Source organism: Poecile atricapillus, chromosome 3, assembly GCF_030490865.1.
Source record: "Poecile atricapillus isolate bPoeAtr1 chromosome 3, bPoeAtr1.hap1, whole genome shotgun sequence".
NCBI classification, from domain to species: Eukaryota; Metazoa; Chordata; class Aves; order Passeriformes; family Paridae; genus Poecile; species Poecile atricapillus.
The window spans coordinates 70,457,052-70,482,509 of record NC_081251.1 but is presented as its reverse complement, the minus strand read 5'-3'; the positions used below and the strand labels follow the sequence as shown (position 1 = coordinate 70,482,509).

The window sequence follows — 25,458 nt, the reverse complement described above, 5'->3', positions numbered from 1 at the left end:
TTCCGCACCTTACAGCAATCATTTCACTGCAGAGAATCTCTTACATGCACCCTCCCCGATCACATCAAGATTATTCATTCAACAAAACTCCTATTGACGAATAGAAAGTAAGTAAATCTAACCTCTATTCAAGTAAACAATGTTGTAGAGCCAGCATTTCCCCCACAACGTTACTTTCTCGAGCAGGGTGACTGTGCCCTGCTCCTCCATGAAGCAAGCTCAGCCCAGGCAGCCATGTCCTTATTCTCCTACAAACAATGTTTCTGAAGGAGAACAGCCCCTGCTCGGGGAACTTACAGCTTCCCCCAGCATAACGCGGCGGAGCAAAGCCCGCCCCACGATCAGCAAACGAGCCAAGGCACCGAAACACGGCAGTGGGGGCGAAGCTGCCCGCAGTCTGGATCTGCACCAGCACCGAGCCTCGCACCGGGGTCGGGACAGATAAGACTGACAGATAGGACAGCATTTCTCCATGCAACCCTCCCTCCTTTCCCCTCCCAGGCACACGAGCGAGTGTTTTACCTTCATGATGAGCTCAGGCTGCGGTAAAAGCCTCGATCGTGGCTGAGCGGCCGAGGCTGGACCTGGAATTTAAAACAAAGCGCTAAGGCACCGCACCAGCCGCTCGCACCGGGCGGGGGGAGGGGAGCCAAGGATCGGGTGGGGGCGCCGGGCTCCTCCCGAAACTACCCCTTTCCTTCCTTGGATCCCCCCTGCTCCCGCGGCTAACCCCCTTCCCTCTCTCCTCGGCCGCTGTTTCCCCCCCCGGCTCCCACACGCCGCGGCTTCCCCTACACTCGCTGCCATTGACGCCATTTCTGTCAGAGGAGGAGAAACTTGCCACAACAACAACCCACCCCCGGCTGCCGCGGGAGGGGGGAGGCGCCCCGGCCGCCTCCCCGGGGCGCTGCGCCCCTTCCCCGGGCACCGAGCGGCGGGAGGGCACCCGCGGGGGTCCCAGCGCAGAGAACACCCCCCTCCTCGCTTTACCGCGGGGAGCGGGAGAGAGGATAGAAGGAGGGAGAGAGGCTCTTCCTCCATTGTACGAGGAAGAGTGCCCGTGTGCGCGGCGGGGGAGCGGGGTGTCGGGAGCAGTCCCCCCCACCCCCGACACACATACACACACACACACACACACGCTTTTGTAGGGGCTGCGGCTCCGGATCGCGGCGGCTCCTCCTCCCTCTGTCTCCCCCCCTCAATAAAGGAAAGCGCTGACTCCGCCGCAGGAGTTTCGGCAGCAACAGCCGCAACTCCCCGGCTCGGCGCAGCGGGTCCGGGCGGGGGGAGGGAGGGAGGGCAGGCAGGAGGCGGCGGAGGAGGGGAAGAAAAGGAAGAAGACGAAGAAAAGAAGGGAGCGGGGAGGGAGGAAGGGAGGGGGGCGGGGAGAAAGGGGCCCGACCTGCTCGGCGGGGACACGGAGCGTGTGTCTGCGTTGAGTGTGGAGGAGGGGGCTCCGTCCCTCCGGCAGAGGAGCTGGAGGAGAAGCCGCCGGTCCCTCCCCCCCGGGCCGCCACTGGGTGTCTGGGGCGGGGGGGGGGGAAGAAGAAGCAACGGCGAGTCCCGCCGCAGTCTCGCTACCAGGAGAAAAACAAGCGCCCCCCTCCCTCCCTCGCCGCCGCACGCCCGGCCCCGCGCCCCCACGGGGCCCCTCGCCGCCTCTCCGCCCGCCGCCGGCGGAGCACGGGGGCTCCTTCTCCGGGCTCGGCGCCCTCACCTTTGTTCCGCGGCGACCGCCCGCCCGCTACTCCCCCGGCCCGAGGCGGAGGGCACGGAAGGGAACTGGGCGAAGGCTCCTCTCAGCTCCGGGCACCCCGAGCCCCGCTCGACGCTGCTGCAGCGGCTCCGCTGGCGGCGGCCCCGCACGGCGCGCGGAGGGGCCGATCCGTCCTGCGCGGCCCCGGCGGCGGTGACTGCTCGGCTCGGTCCCCCTCCCCCTCCCGCACCGATGACTGACTGACGGGCGAAGGGGAACGGCCACGCCCCCTCCTCCACCTCCCTCATTGGGCTGTGCCTCTCAGGGCCCGCCCGCCCCCTGGTCCCATTGGCCTTCGCGTCGGAAATACTGACATCATTCTTCTCCACTTCTATGGAAACTGAGACTCGGCGCCGAGGGTGCTCACGGGGAACGCTGTTCTTACTCGCTGCTCGCAGCATTTCCGCCTGACAGCGCTGCGCGGCTTAGCGGACTACAACTCCCAGAGTACATCGCAAGCGGGGGGGCGGGGCCCTCCAGTGAATGCTAACGAGCCATGGGGCGGGGCCTGCGCGTGCGCGGGGGGCGCTCGGTGGCGCATTTTCCCCCCAGGAGGGGAAGGTGGCGCCCGGCGGGGCGGAAGGAAGGAGGGGGGCGGCGCTCCTGCTTTGGGCTTTGCCGCCACCAGCGCCGCCACTCCCGGAGCGGCGGCTGCTCGGAGGCGCGGCTCCGGCGAAGGACGCGGCGAGGGGAGGTGAGGTCGCCTGCTCTATTAACTGGTTGTGGCTGGGGGGAGCGCTGGCATCTGGGCGGCGGAGAGAGAGGGAGCGCCCCGCTTAGAGGGGCTGGTCCGAGCCCGGCTGCGGGGGAGCGGGTCCTGCGGCCGCCCCGCCTCGCCCAGGAGGGGCTTGTACGCTACCCGGGAAGGGGCCGGGGAAAGGGGGCCGCCGGTAGTTCTGGGTGGTGCCGGCGGCCGCCGGGGCGGGCGGAGTGACTGACAGAGCGCTCCGGGGCCAGGGCTCCGCTGGGCTGGCGGCGGGCGGCGCTTCCCGGCCCTGGTGGCTGAGCCCGACAGCGCCGGTCAGAAAATGGGGGGGGGGGGGGACGGCGGGCGGGGGGAGCGATGCGTCCTCGATTCTCGATCTCCTAAAATGGCGCTGAAGAGCTGGGCCTGCTCGTCCTGGAGTTATGGAGGCAGCTGAGAAGGCTGCGCCTGTCGCGTTGAACTCCGAAAAAAATGAGCCTTATTTCCCTCGGTCTGGCTGTGGCGGGAGTTTGGCAGCTGCAGACAGGGCGGCAGCAACTTCGTGTTCTCTGTGAATTGTGAGTTTCAAGCGCGTAACGCAGCGCTCGAGCGGCTGTCGCGCGTTTTGCCGATTCATGTTCTGTGTTCGGGTCAGCCCGCAGCTCAGAGACCCCGGCCCCGTCTGCCTGCGGGGACTTCGGCCGCCCAGGTATTGTCCAGCTTCTGCGGCGTTCGTGCTCAGTTTTTCCTGGAAATCCCATTAAAATGAGCCGCGATCCCAGGAGTAGTATGCTCATGCCGTTCTGGCCTTAGTGTTGGAGTGGCGGCTATGGAAAGCTATTGTTTACTTAGCTGCATCTTCGGGGAAAATGTGTGGTCTGTGACTGCCCTTCCACCTGTGGGAAGCTTGCCTGCCTGCAGCTTGAATGCGAGGTGTTGTTTGGTGTCAGCCTAGGAGGGATTATAAACACGACTCTGCTAATTAGAATGGTAATGCGGACTGGTGTCCCAGTTGCATTTGGATTAAGACTTCTGGTAGTCTCTGTTTAAAAAAATACATATTCACTATGTTTTCTGTGTATTCCTTTTGAAACTCCTTCTCATACCTACTCCCCCTATCTGGGGCTTCTTCCCCCCAGTGGTTGCAACGAAGTTAGTGCCTCAGTGCACTGAATTCTGTGATGGAGCTGTTTTGAGAACTTTCTGAATGGTTCATTTTATACTGCAGCTCTTTTCTTTGTTATTTTATATATATTTATCTTTTATTTTTTCTGTAATTGCACTTTGACTGCAGCCCCTGAGATGATGATACTTCTTAAAATACCATCTGTATATTTAGCCAGGACTATTTCAGACTATTATACTCCCTCTATTTGGGAGGAGAAGAAGATTCTGCAGAGTGGGATGAAACAGGATAGTGTGAGAAGCTGTTTTGCAAAATTCCAAAGGGAAACTTTTTTCTTGACACTTCACCTAGAATTAATTATCATTGCTCATCTGCTTTCATCCTCTCTAGAAAGGTCCTAGACACAGATCACAGCTTCAAGTATAGCTTTAGAGTAGTTCCACATCTTGGAGGCCCACGTCACCATCTTATGTTTGTCATGTGTGTTTTCAAAGAGGTCATCGGAGATAAGGTTTGATGCAGTCCAAAAGACGGCTGTGTGGGCTCTCCATTGTGTGTGGCTGTTCTTTATGCCTTTGTGAAGATACTGAGAAATAACTGGAAAATTAACTTTGTCATGCAAATGAATTGAAATGCAGCAAGTTTGTGTGCTGGTTTAAAAGGTAAAATGGCCTTAACTGCTTTAATCCTATGAATAAGCATCGATGTAATCAATTCTTTCACTAACAAAAGGCTTTACGTTCCCTTTCATTTTTTGTTTAACTGCTGGCTTTTACGTTTTCTTGGGAGATGGTGACTTGAGATCTTGTGTCTAAATCACTGAAAAGTCTTTCTCGGTGCAACAGTGTAACTTCCGTAACAAATCGGTCAGTCACCTCGGCCGGAAACCCTTAAGATCAAGCATTTCCCAAGTGTGCCGTATGTGATAATTTTGTGAAAAGAGCAGTAATATTACATATCTGATATCATGGTATTTTTGCTTAGAGGCTTTTCTAACGAATTTCATTTACACATTTCTTTATCAAGTGTCCCATTCTATGTATAAGTTTTTGGGAGGTTCTGTTCACTGTTTATGTGCCAGTGGATGTGTTAAGTGTGTAGCTGTCTGATGAATAGTCAGACTTTTTTTTTTTTCCTTTGGTGAGGATTTACCTAAAATTTCATTTAATGGTAGAATAGTAGTATAGAAAATTCTAATTATATTGTTTTGAGATGAGTTACTTTTGTTGATTAGATCTTTTTTTGCCTGGCAAGAACTTTTCTAGGAGAAGACTTTAAATCCTAACATCTCAGCCTAGCTGGATAGCTATGCACTTTCAATTCTGTCACTGGCTTGTTGACAAATAATAGTCACAGGGGAGTTGTTAGGTTGATAGTATATCCTTATATCTATCTCTACTAGATTCTTTCTGCTTAAAACATCTGGGGGTAGACTCTGAAAATCTTTGATTTTACCTCCTCACTGAAGTCCTTTGAGACTTTATATGTAAGGGTATAGTTTGACAGCTGACTCTCAGTGGCAGTGCTGGTTGAAAGCACTTCAGTTACAACAACAAGCTGGCAACAAAATAAGGAGTCAAAGGTGTCAAATCTGGTTTTGATTAGTGTGTAGCCTGATGGTAGTTGTGCTGGCACATCATGGATAGGATGGAAAGGCTGTACTTACACATCACTGCCAGGAAACTATGCAAAGCTTTCCAAAAGGTGCAGTCTTATGAGCATTTTGTTGACAACTGTATTTGGTTAAATAGCCTTTCTTGCCCTTGAAGTGCCAATACATTTGATGAGCACACACTGTGAAGCAAATAAAGGAATTGATCTAAACCTAAACTTGGAAAATACTTATTAACACAGGTCAGTTCCCCAAGTACAGAAGCTTGTGGGTGTGGAAGTTGGGAATGGGAATAGACAGGAACTGATTGAGCTATACTCTCTCAGCTTTTTGTGCACCTGCTCCCTGGCAGAACTTGGGAAACTGGAAAGTCCTTCACTTACAATGAGCATTACTTAGTAAAATCTGAAACAATACTATGTTATCAACAGTGTTCTCATACCATGTCCAAAACACAGCACTGTGCCAGCTACTAGGAAGAAAATTAGCTCTATTCTAGCCAAAATCAGGACATTAATTTACATAACTATTCACTTGCTTTAGGAGGAAAGAAATAAATCCTTTGCTGGATTCTAGTGAAGTACATGAGAAGTGATGCTGAAGTAGCATGAGACTTTATGATACTGCTGCTGTTTGTCTTAAAACTACATGAGAAGAATTGTTTTGAGTTGCTGCATCTGCAGTGCAGCAAGGAAGGCTAGAGGTGAAAGGATAGCAAATCTGTCACAGAAAGCAGTTTGAAAAAAAAAATGCAGATGGAGATGACAAAAGTTTGTGAATTGAGGCTAATCAATAGAAAATTGTTGAGTTCTGTAGACCCTGGATCCTAAAAGATTATTCATAAGAGTCTGTTATATTTATGGTGTATGGGAAAGTGTGTAGAGCTGTCTGAATGCTTGAACAGTGGTAGGAAAATGGTATATTTCTATTTTGACTTACAACAAAAGATGGAGGAATTGTATCAAAAGACTGAATTAAGTATTTACTTCTTTAGGTTGCCTTTGTCTGAGGTGTATTTTCTGCTCTTAGACATTTCCAGTTTTGGAATGTCTAATGTATGGAGAAAGCATTTAGAGAGATCTAATCAGATCAGCCATGTGGGGTATGTATGAGCTTTTTTTGAAGACTTGCAGTGGACCCTCATTGTGTGAATGGTAAAGTTTTAAATACTTCATCACCTAAGCAATCTAGTACATGCAAAAAAGTAAACAAAGTCTAGGAGTTTGCTTAAAATTCATGAATAATTAAAGAAAACTGTATTTAGCAGGTATTATATGTGTTTCCTTAGTAAATGACATCTGGAAACCTTTCATATACTGAAGGTGTCATGTGCGAAATTGGAATATTTGCACATAACCTGTAAGTCAGCTCTTTAGTTGTATGCATCTACTGTTTACTTGCATATTTTTAATCTAAATAGTGCTAATAATACTTTCTTTAACAGTGAATTACATCTTAGGAAATAAAGAAATGGATGGGATGGATGAAACATCTAAAAGAATCCTAGAGCCATACCAGTATTTGCTTCAACTACCAGGCAAGTTTCTTTGTACTGTGTTGTTTTAAGTATCAAAATTGGTTTTATAGCAACTTTTGTCTTGGGAAGTATAAGCCAAGAAGTTTTCCATTCTTGATTTGTGTATTTAAGAATAATAAAAGGTAACACTTTACAGAGCTTCACTTTTACTTGTTCTTTTCTTCCTCTTATGGAACCACCTTTTTTTGTGAAATTGGTACAATAGCTCTTGTGTCTGTAGTAATATTGCCGTATTTATATTGCAGTTGTAGTAACTAATATTGCAGTTACTCTGTTCTCTAGAGTAGCTGACTTACTGCTTTTAAAAACTGATCAGGGCAATTACTGAAAACTTCATCCTGGTTTTAAACTCAGGGCTGACAGTGCTTTGTTCCTTAGTTGCTTGCTGTACTAAAATCAGTGGATTGTGGGTTTTGTTTTGGTTGAGGGGGAGGGCTGTTGTTTGAGGGTTTTTTGTTTGGTATGGGGCTCTTTGGGAGTTTTTTATAGGGTTCTTTTTGTTTGGTTTTGTTTTGGGGTTTTTTTGGTTTTTGTGTTTTGTTTGGTTTGGGGTTTTTTTTGGCCCATTCCTCTCATGTAATTTATTCTCCTTGATGTGTGTAAAGACAGGTGCTCTTATGGCCAATTTCTGTCCATATTTATGGATTACTTCACCTGTCAGAGGTTCAGGCAGTCCTTGTGTAGTACCAGGTCACCAGCAATGCATTCACATGAAGTTTCCCAGTCTTGAACAGTATAGTAGAATTCAGGAGGCAGTTTGGAAGCAAACTACTGTGTTGATATGCCCCTTGGAAGCCTCTTTGACTAAACAATCAGATTGCTGTGACTTTTGTTTGTACACCTAAAGTGTAAGAAAGACTATCAAAGTGAGTAATTTTGTAAAAACAGTGGAACAACTTTGTCATTGGAACTACTGCATAATTGCCCTGTTGCCCTCTGTCCAGCTTATATTTCATGGTGAAGGAGTTAAGAAAGATACAAAATTCGGGTAAATATTAAGGAAATATTTTTGATCAAAATTATATCTGACCAGGGTAGAAGACCTTCTGCCTAGACAAGTAGCATTATAAATCACAGGCAGAGTACTAAGTGGCTTTTGCACATCTACAACAAGAGCTGTATATCAGTAGGGTGGGTCCTTTGAGTCTTAATTCATTATACCTGTGTATAATGAATTTCATTATTAACCTCTACAAAATATCCAGGAATTTCTTGCCAACATTAGTGATTTCATTTGACTTGGCAGTTAGCACCCGAGTTGAAAACTAAGAAAAGGGAAGGATTTGGCAGTTGTGCACCTTTTTAATGCCAGAAGGCTTGTTTCCCATTTCCTCATGTGTATTCCTTTTGGCTATATTGAACTGGGTGGTGGTCTTTCTAGAGAACTACCTTGAAAATGAGTCTGTGATAGTACAGAGAGCTTTCTAAGCCCTGGTTCTGAAGAAATTTGCTTTCCTCAATCATCTTTAAGTCTACTTTTTATTTGATTAGATTATCTCATTACCAAGGAATGTTGTAACACCTCTGCAGCTTTAGCTGCTAATTGTTTTTGGAGCTATTGTAGATAACAGGAAGAAAAGCTCCTCTTCTTAGTAGGAAGTAAACAACCCCCAAAAAGTGCCCAAAAAAACTTCTATGGGCAAAAGTGCTTGACTAATAGCTCTTCAGTTCCTTCCACTTTAAATCATGCATCTAGAATATATGTTCAACCTTCTCACCTTGATTCCTGTGGCTAAATTCCTTTACTTTGTGGGTTCAACTGTAATAACTCTGTACTGTGGCTTATGTAACACTACACTCACTGGCAGTACAGGTGTTTTATATCCTGTCCTGCTAAAGTATCATAAATCTGATAGTCCACTTTACCATGTTGACTTCTTGTTAATTTATGTATGTTTTGGGGAAGGTGAGAGACAAGATACACTGGTCTCTATACAGCAGTAGCGGTGTGATTCAAAAGAGAAAACTTCTCTTAAACTAGACAGGTGAAAGTGGTGTACTTGTGGGAAGCTTGTAGTGAGTAACAGGTGGAGCAGTGAAAATTCACAATCATAAATAAACCATGTTTACTGTGTTTGAAACACTGGCTTTGCCTAAGGTCAGCTATGCCAAGTGCAGATCAGTAGGAGCCAGCTTACATATGTGGGTCTTGAAGTCAGTATGAGTACTCACAGTACCAGTGCTCAGTAAGGGTGGAAAAAATGGGCTTATAGATGCTGTTTCTACCTAGAGTGGAGCTCAAATGAGATGCCTGAGCTTATCTAACAGGCTCTTGTTGAAAGGCAGTTTCATTCCATCCTCTTAGCTTCTGGCAGTACTTTCCTGCTGCTTAACTTGTACCGGTTCTCAGGTTGCTAATCAAATTGTTAGGTAGTATCAATCACCTAACCTGTTAAAAACTTGCCTGGTTAATCTCTTGTCTTGTTAGTGAGCAGGCATAACATTAGGGACAAGAAGCTGTTTCTCTGTTGGATCAGTTTGAGCTCTGAGGGGCTTTGCAGAAAGCTTGGCTGCATGTCAAGTGTATACACTATGGCTCTACAGTAGTCCAGTTCCTTATCTTGTAAGACTAGTTAAACTCTTCAAGCAGTTTAGTAACCTATGGTTGAATAACTTTAGGTACATATCAAAGTTTGTTTGCATAAAAAGAGATTGTATAACTGTATTAAGGTACCTGGGTAGCAGGGAAGGGGAAAAGCCTGCAAATACTGTCAATAGTGTAAGAACACAAATTTTTATAACTGCTAAGGATTTATTCCTCAGTACAGGAAATGGATTACTCTGCTTTCCTTTGCTGAAATAAGACTTTTAATGCGAACAGTCTTAGGGTGATACTTAATGTAACCTTGTGTATTTCTTTGACTTCAAACAGTGCTAGGATAGGGAAACAACTAGGCTTAAGGTATTTTTAGTATGGTGCTGTTTTAACTGCTAGTATAGTAATTAATGTTCAGTCTGGTAATTAATGTTTATTCCTTCTTGAGCAGAAATTAGTGCTTGAGAGAAGAACATAGATTCTGAAACGGTAACTTTTCTTGTAAAATCTCATTGTAGTGGAACATTGCCATACTAGTTTTTAGCGATGTTCTGCTTAATCTAGTATTCTGTCACTTTGTATCATAAAGTGCAGGACTGACTTTCGTAGATTGTTGTGGTTTGTCTCAAAAATGGCTTGATTCACACACATGGTAAATCTTCTCTTTTTGAGAGTCTGAGTTAACAGCAGTACCTGATTTTGCAGCGCTAAGGAGTTTATGGAATTTCAGTTGTCATAACTGAATGGTTAACTGATACGGTTAGTAGCTTGCTGTTGAAAGGGGAAGATTCTGATTGCATTAATGACTATGCATCTTCCCATTCTTGTCCTGCTGGTCTTGGCCGCAGTCTTTACTGGTCTTGTTTAGCAAGCTAAACAGTCAAGACTGGCTTTATTGTTCAGCTTTTTCTGCTGGGTTATTGAACTTGATCAGCCTGGTGAAGGAGTTAAGCACCACAGGCCCTGAACCCTACCACTGGTACAACTACACTTGGCACATCCGAGGCTTCCACTTGATCCAAGTTCCTGAAGGAGGCTGCACCTCTCTAGGTTGTGAGCTGCAGGGATGCATGGGGGCACCCACTAGCCAGGAGCAAGTGATGTCCCTGCTCCTAAAGGTATGTAGTTGTGGAAAACCTGTGTCACCAAGCAAAGGAATGGTGGAAGGGGGTCAGCAGGCTTGCACAGCATCAGAAATAACAAAAATTACAAGACTCTACAGATTCAAGAATCTGAAACCTCCAAGTATATTGACGGGGGCAGGGGGAGCGGGGGTGAGGGGCAGAAATAGTCTGTGCATATCAGGTTGGGAGATGGATACTCCCACAGTGATGGAGGCTGGTGGCCTCTGACACCAGGAGAGAGATTCCAGTTCCTTGAGCAGATGTGCAATTGCCAAGTAGGTTCAGTGCACTGAATGGCTGGAAGCTCTTTATAGGCCTTTTGTAACCTAAATGATTCTATGGTTTTATACAACTAAACATCAGAACAGCGCCTGGGGCAGCAGCAAGCGGTGAGATTGAGCAGATAGTGGCAGAACTGACTCCTGTAGGGAATAGAGGCTTCCACATGTGGTTTTGTGTTAGGGAGGTTTGCTGCTTCTGAATACCCCAATAGGGATGTGAGGGAGGGACTGCCAAGTTGTGTTTCACCTTTAAAATACTTAACCTTACAGCCGTTCTACTTGAACACTAATGGATATAGCAAGGAGGTGCCTGAAGCTTATCAAGCAAGACTGGCCTTTGGAATGAGGGCTGAGGGCACAGGAAGTCAGGTGGATCTTCTCTGTGATCCTCAGCCCCCTTCTCACCATCAGGAGGAATAAACAAATAACAGCAAGTTAGTTCCACAGCTCATTCTGATAGCAGAGCTTTGGCTCTTCCAGACTTGAGACCATCTTTGCAGAGCAAGAACTACCAGGAGGAAGTGTATAGGCTGATTTGAACAAGACAGTAAGTAATCTACAGATGAGATCTAAAGGCAAATCATCCCAGCACTCCAACAAGGAAGTATGAACAGAACTTGATAGGGGAAGCTCTTGTTTTTTCTGGGTATCTGCAGGTTTGGGTGCTTCTCTGAAGTGCCTTTATACAGATGCATACATTATTGGGAGTAAAAGGGAGGAGGTAGTTTGGCATGCAACTGTAGGGCAACAATTTTATTGTTGTATAAACACACAGCTAGAGTGCTGCAATGATGGATGTGGATGGCCTAGGAAGACAATCTGGCGTAGCGAGGAATGGGAGTTGCATTTTATGTGAAAGAGCAGTTGAATTGCTTGGAGTTCTGCCTTCAGCCAGTTGAGCCTGTTGAGAGCTTATGGGTTAAGTAGGATCCAAGGGCAGATCAATAGGGGTGACATTATAGTGGGTGTTTGCTACAGACCCCCTAAGCAGGAAGAAGCAGATGAGAGCTTCAGACACCTGCAAAATGCTTCGTATTTGCAGGTGCTGATTCTTATGAGAGACTTCATTTACCTCACAGTGTGGTAGGAGAAGCATCACAGCAGGACACAGGCAGTCCAGGAGGTTTCTGGAATGAATTGATGACCTTTTGCTAACACAGGTGATGAAAGAGTGGATAGAGGAAGGCATTATGCTGGACTTCCACTTAAAAAAAAAAAGAAGAATTGGTTAGGACATTAAGACTGGAAGCAACCTTAGTTGCAGTGACCATGGGATAGTGACACTCAGGATTGTGAGAAGGAACAAGGCAAAACTCAGGATCACAACCCTGGACTAGTTAACTCTATTTTGAGCAGAGGAGTTCTGCTAGAGCATTCTATCAGTGACCTTAATCAGGCACAAGTGCCTGCACAGGTTAAAAGTGTATGTGCTTGCTCTCTGCTTCTCTTCCTGCAGTTCACTTATGCTGTTTGTAGTGTTCTTGCAACTGCTTGGAGAGGTCTACTTGGGGGCTTCATCAATTTAGTTTTAATCCATCAGAGGATGCAACTAAACGTGCAAGTGTACAGTCAGCTGAGGTAATACAAGAGCTTTCTTCCTCCAGAAGGGCAATGCCCCTTCCCCTGATCCTCAGCATCTCCTGCTCACTCTGTACTGGTTGTGGCAGATCTGCTGCATAAGCTGACTCAGTACATACAGCTGGCAGAAAGCAAACGTAGCAAAAAGCTGTGTTCTCTGCTGGGCTAATGAGTTGAATTAGCTGTAATGGGGGCTAGGTTAATAGTGCCTCTGCTCTTTCCCATGCTGTTCTAGCCTTTCATGTACCCTCGCTGTAAGTGGGGTGCTGCCTTAAGGGCATAATTTGTGGTTACGTTAATACAGCAAGAGTGAAGCAATACTAGCCAGGAGCCTGTCCAGAATGGGGGTCTGTAGTTTTTCAGTCTGTGCCCTGTCACAAGAGCAAGTGTGTATATAAAGAGTAAGTTGGCTGATTTTTTTCTTCATCTTTCCTTTAGATGAGAAGTTTCTCATCTGAAGAGAAGATGGGAATGTCCTCAGTACAGCATCTTTAATCTAGCTGATATTTGTTTTGAGGCTAAAGCTTTAACATTCTTAGCTGTAAAAAGAATTTCTGACTATTTTTATCACCTATTCCATGCAGCATTACTAAGGAGAAAAGCTTTCCATAGTTGCTGTTTGATTTGGGTAATAATTTGGGATCTTAGGCAGGTTAAACCAAATGCATTTAGCAGAGCTTTGATAAAAGCTTAGTGCAGTAATGTCTATTATTATAGCTCTATACAGTAAGTAGAGCTTCTAATTTTGGATGTGAGCCCTCTATTCTTCAATTTTACAATAGCCTGCTTAGAATAATTAACAGAGTGGTGAAATATGACAGTGAGGAAACTGGATAATTCTGGTAGTGCTCCTTTTAGTTTTGTTCTAGTGTCCCTGTATTGTTGTCTTGTCTAATTTGGGGAGAAGAGCGGTGTGGCAAGGAATGGACTTTTCTGCATCCAGGCTTTACAGACCGGTATTGGAGGGGTTTGTTCTTTTGCCATCACAATAGGTCTGCAGGCATAAATTGTGCATGAAGATTGCTGTACTATCACATAGACCAGGTAAGACTGACTTCAGAGTCAGGTAAAATGGCATTCATGTAGTAATAATGTTCCTTTAGAAGACAAGCAAGTCTGCATCTATAAAAGGAAAGATAAATGTCTCACTATAGAGGTAAGTTTTTTTTCCTTGAATAGCCAGTGTCTAGGAAGCCTTGCTAGTCAGGGTAGACAAGTCTAACAATTCAAATGCTGTCTGTACTAAGGAACTGAAGTGGCTTAATCCTTTGTGCATGTTATAATCCATTTAGAGTGCATGCTAGCAGTCAAGTCCCTCATGATGAAATAATGCTTGTTGCTGAACATCCAGCATTCTTTAAGTGTATTTTCTAGGAAGCACATTCAGAAAAACAGAATTAGCTGCCTAGTATAAAAAAGAAGGCAGGTGTTGTCTGCATCCAAATAATTTGAAGACAATAAACAGCTGTAGATAAGGTACAATTCCCTAATGTAATATTATCTGAGTGATTTTCTTTATGAATCTGGTGAAATACTTGTTAATCCTTGACTGGTAAACCATACAGTTTGGCAGATATTTGTAACAGTTATTGTCAAGGAGACACAAAACAATCCTTTCCTTCTGCAGAAAACTGTTAGTGTCTAGAACTGAGCGCAGAAAACAGAAATGGAGAAAAGCCAATGGCAGTGTATGTCCATGTTCACATGTGGCAGAAGCAGAGGATAGAGCTGCTGGGGAGAAGAAGAGGAACATTTTGTTAATCTTGTTTAGTGAAAACCAAAATACAATGGTGACAGGAAGCAGTGGAAATCATTGAGAAATGAGACCAAGGGTGCACACCTCTGGTCCAGGGAGGAGGGTTATCACCCTTGCTACAGAGCCCAACTCACAAAGCTATTGCTTACTTGGGGGTGACTTAAGTAGAAGGGGAAAAATTCTCAGTGCACTTTCTCCAGGGTCTGTCACTGCAAGTGAATTTACCCATACTTAGTATTCTGTTCTATATATGCTGGTTGCACAGTCATAGAGAAGCCTTAGGGGGAGATTCAAATGTTGACATTTCTTTGGTGCTATGGGCAAGATGGAATTATCAACATGAGGTCTAGTATTGCAGAATATCTCAAGTTACATCTCAGTACATCTTGAGTCAAGTAATGTGGGTTCCATGGGTGTCAATGCTGCACTGATTTGAAATTTATTTAAGGCTTTTTCCAAATGCTTGTTTATGTGAGCTATATATACAGAGCTGTTTTTGTAAACCTGTCTTGCAGCTATTCCAAGATATTATACATAGCTGAGCTTCTCAAAGTTCAGAGCAGAATTGTCTCAGTGTGGATAGAGGATGACTGTTTCATATTGAACATGACTAGATGCTGAATGGATATTTATACATGGAAAATAGCAAATTTCTGAAGAAAATTGACATCAGCAGTGTATAGGCGTAAGGCTAACTTCTATTGAAATTCACTCTCTCATTTAGAAAGTATCTCTATTGAACAGAACAACTTGTTTTAACACTAAACTTGGTCATTTGATGTTGTCTTTCATTCCTATGAAACAGGGTGACTGCCTGGCTCTGACAAAGTAGATTTTACCAAAGCAGACCAAATCCTATTTGTGGGTAGATTTCTTGAGTACAAAAAAAGTATCTGAATTCTTGGAAAGTTCTATTCTATTCAAAATGTTCTGCTCAGACTTTTGTTTAGAGTTATTTAGTAAGTGTATGAAATGTCACTTTCCTGCTTGACAGATTGACAGTAGCAAGTGAAGAATAATACTACAGGAGAAAGGCCTAAAAATTGAGAGAAATAGATATTCAACAAATAGCTATACTTTCAACTAATAATCATAGTTAAAACTTTTTAGTCTTAAAACTAACGTGCCTTGCAAACTAGCTGATCTGTACAGGATACTAACATGGTCAGGACCCCTTACTAATTAAATTGTGAAAATTAGGTATAGTAACCTATACATTTGTGCTTTACATATTCACGTGAAGTGTTTAAAACTGAAACTGTTGCTAATTGATGTTTATTCAATGAGAAAACAAGCCATGCACTGATACATTTTCCACTTTTGTGTTGTCACACTGATCAGTTTTTATTATTGCGTCTCAAATCAGCTATAGTTGAGACAAACTGTTGTGCCTAATAATGAACTCTGTTATTTTTATAAATACCTATAATATTTTTATTGTAGGTAAGCAAGTGAGAACCAAACTGTCACAGGCCTTTAATCACTGGCTGAATGTTCCGGAAGATAAAATACAGGTACTGGCTAAATATTTTTAAAAGGTTGTTATCTTTCTTCCAAGACCACTGGTAACAGATGATTCTCTTACATAGCATAAATTAGCAGAAATCTTAAATGCACTAATTTCTGAATATAAAGTGAACTTTCATGAAAACAACTTCAATGCAAAGCTTTTACTGTGATGCAATACTAAAGAAATTGCTTCCATGTCTTATTAGAATAGTTTTATCTTTCCAACTGTGTTCAACCTTTGAAGCTGTAGATAAGCAGCTATCATTGTTACTGACTTAACATAACTGTTATTAACACTGAGTTTTTAATGATTTACAAAAAAAGCTAGACAGTTACCTTGTAGACTTCACAAATACAGTGTTTGAAAATAAAATCTTGAGATTTTGATACAAGAATATCAAAGACAGAAATTAAATCAACATTACAAACCTAAAACTGAGAGGGACTGATCATAGAGTCTATAGTCCTTACTTTCTAATGAGATGCATTACCTAGGAATTCTCATTCCCTTTTCTCTTGGACAAATTGTGCAAGATGCATGGCTGTGTATTTAAACACTGGCTTTTCAAATGAAAAATCATCCTCCTTTTTAGGTTAGACTGCAGTTTTGCTAAACTGCATACGGAATGTGCAAAATATTTTCTGTCCAAGGCAATGTAAGGAATTAATATAATTGGTTGTGCCTTTTGACACCCAGCTGGTCCTTTGTTAATTTCTTTAATTGTTGTCAGAAGTATCTTTGGAGTTTGTGAAGGAGTCATTTTTAGGGTAGCTTAAGAGTGACACTTCATAGCTCTCAAGTAGCAAAGTGATTTAAGTGGTTTAAGAGGCTGCATTTCATAAGAGGTTTCATTCCATCTAGGAACTCTTCTATATTTCAGCCTGTCTGTGTCACTGTCTAGAAAAGTTTATTCTGTCTTTCAGCTAGACATGTCTTATCCTTTGTGCTCAGACAAACATCCAACTAAAACATATAATACAACAACCTGTGCATTGTATGTGTGGGTTTAATCTAATATCACAGATCAGAATTCAGATTGGAAGAAGCCTCTGGAAGTTATCTGGGACAACCCTGTAGCTACTTTAGGCTTCTGGGAGCACTGTTGAGTTTTGAAAATGTGGTGATGGGGTTTCTGCAGCTGTAGCTCTGTAGCTACTTTAGGCTTCTGGGAGCACTGTTGAGTTTTGAAAATGTGGTGATGGAGTTTCTGCAGCTTCCCAGGGTGTCTTCTCATGCTGAACCCCTTGGATTATAACAAGGGGTTATAATCCCTTCTATTCAACTAGGATTTTTTTATGTTGCAATCTGACTTTTTTTATGTTGCCTGCTGCCCTTTTGCTGGGCACCCATGACAACGTGGTCCATTTTTGCTTAGCACTATAGTAAACTAAAGCTGCAGTGCCTCTGTGTGAACAGAAATTACCAGTTCTGTCACTTTAAAGTGATGATCATGTAACTGCTATTCAAAACTTGGACCACTTGTTTTGATTATCTTGATGAAGAAAACCAATACTTTAATGTCTCCTTTACCACTTACGTTGTCTGTAATGGCAGGAAAAAAACAAGACCATGTCATCTTTTAGTCTTCATCATGATGCAATTATTACAACTTCTGTGCATTTTTGCTAATTTTAATAACGGAAGATGGTTGAAGTTTGGAGGACCACATCTGGTCATCTTTTTGACATCTTTCATAATCTTCATAAGATGTCTCCTGTGTCTAGCAGACTGATTAATTTCCAGCTATTTGTATTTCTTCTATTAAAAATTGGAATTCTGGCACTAATTCTGGGACTTTTTTTCTTATCTTCGATTATTTATGTTGTTTTAGATGATATATTGGAGGCTACTGTTCCTTGGTGCTTTATTCTACCATTAACTGCCACTGTATCGCTTTTTGTGCCAACCAAGTGATCTCTTTTCCCAACACTTACTGAATTTCTAGTTCCCTTTTGGTGCTGCACTGAGACACTTCAACTTCTTGAATTAGAGAAGAGGTCAGAGCCTGGGTTTGTCAGGTGAACTTTTTTCTGAGAAGTCACTGAAATGGCTTAGCAAGAGTCAAGCAAATTTTAAAGCTATTGCAGATAAGTAGTGGAATAAACGTGTGTGTTGGACTAATAATGCAACAGATACTGATTAGATAGACGTAGATTGTAAGAAAACATAGCACTCTACTGGGTCTTAAGTTTTCATCATGGAGACCACTGTTTTTATTTTCTCAGGCTACTTCCTGATGTTTTCTAAAATCATGTTTTTCCAATATCTGAACTGTTTAAGTCCTGTCCTTCACCTTTGAAGCACTTTTGACACTGTCTTAAGTTCTCAAGGTAATTTGATAGAAGCACAGAGTCAGGAAACACTGTTTTCTTTAAACCATATATATGGAAGTTCCAAGAGGTCATGAAACTGACAGTGATATGAAAAAGAGAAATACTAGAATAAGCTTATCCAGTGAATTCACAGAACACAGGGAAATGTTCCTGATAGTACTGAGAATGAGATAATTGACCAAAAGTATATTTAAACAAGTAGGTGTGTGAAGTTGCCTTCAGTAAGTACTCTATCCTTTGATTTCATGAGTGTTTAAGTAGGTTGTTCTTGCAGTCATATCTTGGGAAAGGGATTAAATTGCTGGGGTTTGAGTTTTAATCTTTGGGACAATGTTCACTGAACGCCAGGTGGCTTGGTGCTCAAGAAAATGCTTACAGCAAAGTCCTTATTTTGTCCTACAACACCCACCAAATAAGACAAGACTAGATATTTGCTGCCATTTTATGGTGGTCTTAGTATTTTTTAACAGTTGTTTTGATGAATGTTGACTGAATGCAATGTTTGTAGCTAAAGAGTATAATTGGTTCATTAGTGTTAAAATCATATCTTAATCAGATGTGTTTTGCAGTGAGTTTATACAGTATGCAGTTTTACGTGCTTAAATTTATTTCCATTTAAGCAGCTGCTGAGTATACCTGTTGCTTGCATGGCAGCTGTGGAATAAAAGCAGTGTATAGTGTTAAGACTCTTCATTTTTTGTTGAGTTGTTAAGGCTCTGTTCTACTCAAATGTAGTCAGCAGCAAGCCTAATGTTGTGAATGGTTTGTTGTGCACTTCAGGTGATGTGTGATGTTGGTCTACCTAGTAACAAGCAGTGTGTAGGAAACTTCTCAAAAGAAATTGTGGCTGTTGTCTTCCTGCCAAGAATTTTCCAAATGATGTTTCAGAGGGAATAGTCTGTCCTTTAAGAGCTCAGTACTGAATATAACCACACAAAGTGTGGGAAAAGAAGGATGAACTCTCCACTTATCAAAACACAGTTCACAAGAGATGTGATAATGGATGATACCTGACACTCTCAAGAACTGACTTTGGGAAATTTCAGATTTGTAAATCTAAACATTTCAAAGCATTGCATTTATTTTATTTTCCCCTAGTCACGTTTCAAATAAGTTATTCCATGACTCCTAGACAATGGCTTGTTTTAGAACTGTAGCAACAGTGAAGAGGAATATGCAAGTGGAAGCACTTCAGGGAGTAAGTTAACTTTGAATCTGGAAGCAAGACTATGTGATCCAGGACTTACAGCACGCTGGATAGTGAAAAGAAGCATAAATCTGTACTAACAGTAAAAGCAATTTATCTAAAGAGGAACCTCAGTGATAGTGTATATGGTTCTTTAAAACATTATCCATTTTAAATACAGTCTTGAAAAACTCATGGTTGAATTATAGTGACAGATTTAACAATTTTCTCTTCTTGTAATAGGTTATCATTGAAGTGACAGAGATGTTGCACAATGCAAGCCTACTTGTGGATGATATTGAAGATAACTCAAAGCTACGACGGGGCTTTCCAGTGGCACACAGTATCTATGGAATTCCATCTGTAATCAACTGTGCTAATTATGTTTATTTTCTTGGCTTAGAGAAGGTTTTAACCCTTGATCATCCAGATGCTGTTAAAGTTTTTACCCGTCAACTTCTGGAACTCCATAAAGGTCAAGGCTTGGATATTTACTGGAGGGATACTTACACCTGTCCTACAGAAGCTGAGTATAAAGCAATGGTACTGCAAAAGACAGGTGGTCTCTTTGGATTGGCTGTAGGCCTCATGCAGCTGTTCTCAAACTATAAAAAAGACTTAAAGCCCCTTCTTAACACCCTTGGTCTCTTCTTCCAAATAAGAGATGACTATGCCAACTTGCACTCCAAAGAATATAGTGAGAACAAGAGTTTTTGTGAAGACTTAACTGAGGGCAAGTTCTCATTCCCAACCATTCATGCAATTTGGTCAAGACCTGAAAGTACTCAGGTGCAAAACATTTTACGTCAAAGAACGGAGAACATAGATATAAAAAAATACTGTGTACATTACCTTGAAAATGTCGGTTCCTTTGAGTACACTCGGAATACATTGAAAGAGCTTGAATCTGAAGCCTATAAACAAATTGAATCGCTTGGGGGAAACCCTGAGCTTGTAGCACTAGTTCAGCAGCTGAGCAAAATGTTCAAAGAAACTGAAAGTTAAAAAATTAACTTCTGGGTGTGGATCAAAACTTTTGAAAACGGGAAAATAACCAGATGGAGAAGTGTGATAATCAGTTTCATGTAAAACTTTCTCTTGTAGCCATGTTACAGAAGTTACTGTTAAAAATAACTTGTCATTGAGTTTTGAAATATATACCCTATAATCTCTAAAGTCTTAATTGTAATTGCTTACAGTTGGTTTTGTTAAAGCAGATCTGTAAAGCAGAACCATAACTAAAACTAGTTTTGAATGTAAATATAATAGTCTTTACACAATCACAGGCATTATTTCATACCTAAATCTCTTGTGCCCCTAACCAGGCTTTGATAGTATTCTGGTTGAAATTCTGTGTTAAATCAGGTTGACATGTATGTATTGTCATTTTAAACAATGCTCTTGTAAACCTAAATCTGTGTTAAAAAACAAAGGAAGGTACTTGCAACCACAATGCACATAAAATTGTTGTGTGATATTTCTATGTGTGACTTGGGAGTGGAGGTGGATCAGTTTACTATGTCCTAGGGTGAATATCCTATCCAGCTTCTGTAGATATTTTCAGGGGAATGTAAATTATGAAAGATATTATTTCATATGCAAATAAGACATGCTCAGTCTGAAATTGTGACTTCATAAAGATTTTGAAATACCTTGGAGGAAAGACTTCAGCACATCAGCAAAGTGTAAATTTGCTGCTGATTCCAGCTCTGCAGTGAGTAATTCTGGTCACCTGGTTTTAGATTCTGAAATTGTCAAACATTCTGTAGCCAGAAACTTAAATCTATGCATTAGAGTTCATATATGTACCTGTAAATAGCAACATAATGAGCTGCTATTAGAAATGGAAAGGAATTCACACCAGGTAGCTTTAGGACACCATAATTGGTGCAGGTCTCTTTAATCTCTGCTTGTAATTGAGGGGCTTCTCCAAGACTTTATTCATAATTCATATTTCATTCCTGTACTGAATTGCTGTCTGGAGGCATGTTCTATATCTCTCCAAAGAGACAAGAGCTGTCATTTTTTTGTTAAAATGAAGTACAGTATCTTGTTTCACAAGTTACAATAACATTTCAGTTTTGCTAATTGCTTAAATAGAGCTTTAAAATTATAGACATACCAAAATAAAACTGGGACTGAGAGTAAGATTTAGGGGTGGGGCTGATAAGTAACAAAGTTCTCTGCTCATATATATATATGTATAAATATATATATAAATATGTAGAAAAATGTTAATAAAATGTAAGCAGAGATGTTTAGTTTTTTCTTGCCTGGGCTAGCTTTAATCAGGTTCTGTTCCCTTGGTATTCACAGGTATATTAAGTTATGCTTTGGGGTAGCAAGGTAATGGTTTGGAACTGGTGCTATAAGCTGTGGTGTTAGCTCAAGCATATTCTGAAATGGATGTAGAGGTAGTTGGCTTCTGATGTCTAAAGGATAGTTTTATGCAGGTGTTCATTTACTGTACCTGAAAAACAGGGATAGCTGTGATCTCAGCCCACTGAGAAAACTAACTGGAGAAGGTTGCTGTAATGTCTTCCCTGGGCAGCCTTAATGTCTTTCTGAAAGTGATCAAACATGACAAAATTGAGGATGACTGCTTTCAGTCTGAAATATTATGTAGTTAGGGATGATAGCCTATCCCTTTTATCTGCATGCTGAGGAGAAATCTTTGTCTGATTAGACACAGAATAATAGGCTTTTCACTGAATGGACCTGGTTGCCAGGACTGAATAGCTTAAAGTTGGTGAAAGGCATCTTTAATGTTAATGAAAGAGAATTGTAATTCCATTTTCGTAACTTGCAGTGCTTAGTAAGCCTGTAAATTTTTAATGTGTTGTGTGAAAATTCTATCTGCAGCAAATTACATTTATTTTGTGCCATGTCTTGGGAGTTTCTAAGCACTGTTGCAGTTAATGTCGAATAGGGGAAAGCACTGAAAAGATTATTGTTGTCAGGAGAATCTCCTCGTTTTACTGTGAAATGTATCCTTGTGCCTGTTAGGATATTGTAACTGCAACACAATGCAAAGTGCACTTAGTGCCATTTCATTTCTGTTCTGTTGCTGGATGCAAACAATTCTGTGTAATCAAACTTTCATAATGAAGTAGCTTTTCTTACTCTTTGTATGAAGTTTTTATACCATCTGAGATTTCTGCAATGTCATCTCTCCTTTGTTTCATTCTGGCAATTCAGCCCAGTATTTATTCTAATTCTATATCTTGTTAGCATGTGCCTTCATTAGGCGTAGGAACATGGATGTTTTCCAGTTTCAGACCATTTAAGCTACAAATGGGTAAGAAGGGAAAAGTTGGTCCAGCTTTCTTTTCCTGGGTTACAAGAGGCCATGCAGCTCTGTCTTACACATCTGCCTTCAAGGTGTCTGATGTCAGTATTCAAAGCATATGCTGGAGGTATGTCTGAGAAGTCCCACAAGTAGAGCATTGCTACTCTTCACTTTGGTTAGCATAACCAGGATTGTGAGAGCTTTTCTTGGTGTATTTGAGAGTTGGAGGAGGCTGGGCTATTTCCCCTTCATCTGTTAAGGATGCTCTGGTAGAGCATCCTTAAGTACTAAATGCCAGTAGTAATGATGTCCCTTAGTCAAGGTAGATTTTATATTTGGTGCCATAAGATCAGTCTGTGCATTTTCATCAATATTCTCCAATGTTATCACTGGTACTGGCTCCTGAGGTTTAAGCAATGTTAAGGGAAAACCCTTCTTTAAAGGAGCACGTGAGTTCTTGTGACTGCAGAATTAGTTGTGTAAATGTCCCTCTCTGTTGCTATGCCTCCCACAACACAGGGAGTAGGGATTTTTCCTGATCCTTATCAGGATCAAGTTGCAGGTGGAGATGCCCATGGGGAAACAAAGCAGATGATGATTTCTGTGTCAGTCCCTTTGAGCCAGAATCATTCCCCTTATGTCCTTACCATTGCCAACAAGTTCTACTTTGATCAGGTTATTAGTGCATATCTTGGGGGTTTAGTTCTTGCAGTTCACAGAGAAATGCAAATACTTATCTGTCTGGAGCATTCTTCACTACCTCAGTCTGTTTTCTGATTGTGTGCTTGCTTGCATATAAATGAATGCTGTCACCTGTCTTAGTGTAGCCAGCCATTGGATGGGACATCTGCCTTGCTTTTGCATAGGTTTATGTTTCCCCATCAATTATGATGAAAATTGCATCATTTAAAGACCTTCCTGAGGAGATAGCTTACTCCTCTCGTTTTGAACTCAGGGGATTCAGGTACCCACTCAGAGCAACTTTGTATGTATCAGCCAGTTGTTGATACAAACAACATAGAAATGTTAATGAGGAAGAAACTGTTGGCGTTTCTTTATGGTTCTGATTTTTTGTTCATTTTACTAATCTGGCTGCATGTGCTATGGAAATTTCCTATAGTAATGGCTGTTTTCCTCAGTTAGTAAAATGCTAGCAAGGTATAAAAATGTGAGATTTGTGAGGGGGTTTGCATTTCTCATGTAAAATTGGTTTGAACTTCAATATGCCTTTATCACTGAATTGTGTCAGGCTTTTATTCATGTACAAGAGCCATATGGCCATCTGTTGCTCTTCTTTGTCCCATCTTAATCATTTTATATTTCAGGTTTGGTATTTACTATGTTCTTTGTATTATTTGCTCAGTACTTTCACTGTAATTCTTCTTTCAGCTATATTTCTATTCTGCTGTTAATACCAAGCACACATAATACCATCAAACTCGGTTTTGATCCTGTACAAACATAATAGTCTGAGTCTGCTTTTGAAATGTTGAAACTTGGCTCATCATTCACCTTCAAAAAAGTAATCCAAGATTAATAGAAGATTTTCTGCAACCTCAAAATGCCTGAAACTTTTTTTCCAGGAAGGTAAAGCCTGTAACATTTTATATAACCATAAATTATTTTTGTCTCATGTAGCTTGAGCTACTTTCCTTGCCCTACCTGCTTGCTTTCAGGGTCCATTTTGCTTTGGTGGTAATGCCTGTTAGGTCTTTTTATGAATGGACTTAACTCACTAGCCCTGAGGGAGAGAAGTTAATTTTTCTCCAGGTTAATGAATTATCCCACTCAGCAAGAGCCTGATGAATGTCAGAGCTGGCAGGTGGACAAAGGCCAGGGAAAGGATTTGAGAGAATAAGAACTTTTTTTTCCTCCTGAGGCTGCCTCATGTAATTTCACCTTGTTTTACAGAATTTACTTGACTTTGTTAGGAAAAGCTAGAGTGCATGGTTAGTTTCTCTGAGTTTTCCTTCTTGCTTTCCAAATGGACTGTGAGAGATGCTTAAGTTAAAAATTATTTATTCTGATAATTATTTATGTAACTTGCATATATCATCTGAAGTTTTTGATTAAAGGTACATATATAACAGAGTACATTGTTTCATTATGGTATTTTTCTTTCTCTTAATTTTTCTATCCTTGAAGTCAGGGAAACATAATCTGCCATGTGCGTATTAGAGTTGATTGCTACCTCACATTAACATCCTTCCTGAATAAGTTTTATCATAGCTGAGCATCAGTGTTCAACCTTTTCTGCAGCACTTACTTTGAAATTACTTCAGAGGCACCTTGTTGAGGTGTGGCTAGGAATAATCCATGAATCATTAACTCACTTCAAGCATATAATCTGCAAAACTTCTAATAAAGATGCAAGTTAAACCACATTAACCCTGATAGTGTTCCTCCCCTGTGTGCCCTGTGGAACAAGTAAGCTCTCAATTAACCTTCTGAGAAGGTATTTACCAATCATCCCTGTTTAGTACAGCGTAGAGAACCATGGGAGATACACCAAGAAGGCCTAACATGACATTTCCAGGGAAAACACTACAAAACCTGACATGAATTTGTGAATGACTAAATCTGAGGTGAAGGGAAATCATAGATAATTTTCTGCTTTTGAACTCCATGAAAATGCTCTACTCATTGGTATACGAATTACATGCTGATGGTTAAGCAGCTGCATCATCTCTTGAGCACAGTAGGTCATTTTCACTCTCTTCATAATGTTTCAGTTGCTGTTACTAGAGCATACAGTGTGAGCTACTTAATCACTCAGTAATTACGGAAGTCTGTAAAATGGCAAATGCATACGATTTGTTTGTGTATTTTGAAATACATAAAACATAAAAACTCTTCTATTCTCTTGCAGACTATGTTACTCCACAGGGAACTTCTGTTGGCTGAGGGAGGCATAACCTTTCACTGACTGAAGTTGTTAAAACCAGGCTGATACTAAGCATGTGTGAACAGATTAGAGGAGAAAAAAGGTTTTCAAGGAAAAAACCCAAAGTTCCTTAAAAGTAGAATTTCCTATAATTGCAGAGTTAGTATATGAAGCATGGAACTAACTCCCAACATTTTTTCTGTGGTTTTGACTGAAGAACCTGTAGCTGTTTTCTTTATTGGGGTGGGATGGAATGTACAGGTCA

The 25,458-nt window shown here is 41.8% G+C and overlaps 2 protein-coding genes across 23 annotated transcripts in view; one reads left to right on the top strand and one right to left on the bottom strand.

Moving 5' to 3' along the window:
• ARID4B (AT-rich interaction domain 4B) overlaps positions 1–1,968 on the bottom strand; it is an 88,753-nt gene extending 86,785 nt beyond the window's left edge. For 3 of the 5 annotated variants that reach the window (XM_058834829.1, XM_058834830.1, XM_058834831.1), the window contains exons 1-2: positions 1,718–1,967; positions 523–584 (exon numbers count right to left, since the gene is read on the bottom strand). In XM_058834829.1, coding sequence (XP_058690812.1) covers positions 523–528 — 6 coding nt within the window. In that variant the 5' untranslated portion in view covers positions 529–584; positions 1,718–1,967. Of the gene's footprint in view, positions 1–522; positions 585–1,717 lie in introns of all 5 variants that reach the window. The other 2 variants (XM_058834832.1, XM_058834833.1) reach the window with 1 other exon arrangement.
• A 251-nt stretch (positions 1,969–2,219) lies between these two features.
• The window catches only part of GGPS1 (geranylgeranyl diphosphate synthase 1), a 51,702-nt gene continuing 28,463 nt past the window's right edge, over positions 2,220–25,458 (top strand). For 3 of the 18 annotated variants that reach the window (XM_058836301.1, XM_058836296.1, XM_058836298.1), the window contains exons 1-2: positions 3,097–3,150; positions 6,624–6,716. In XM_058836301.1, the coding sequence (XP_058692284.1) occupies positions 6,650–6,716 (67 nt within the window). In that variant the 5' untranslated portion in view covers positions 3,097–3,150; positions 6,624–6,649. Of the gene's footprint in view, positions 2,451–2,820; positions 3,020–3,096; positions 3,151–4,061; positions 4,230–6,621; positions 6,717–13,227; positions 13,280–15,434; positions 15,506–19,263; positions 24,404–25,458 lie in introns of those variants that run through there. The other 15 variants (XM_058836305.1, XM_058836299.1, XM_058836303.1 and 12 more) reach the window with 13 other exon arrangements.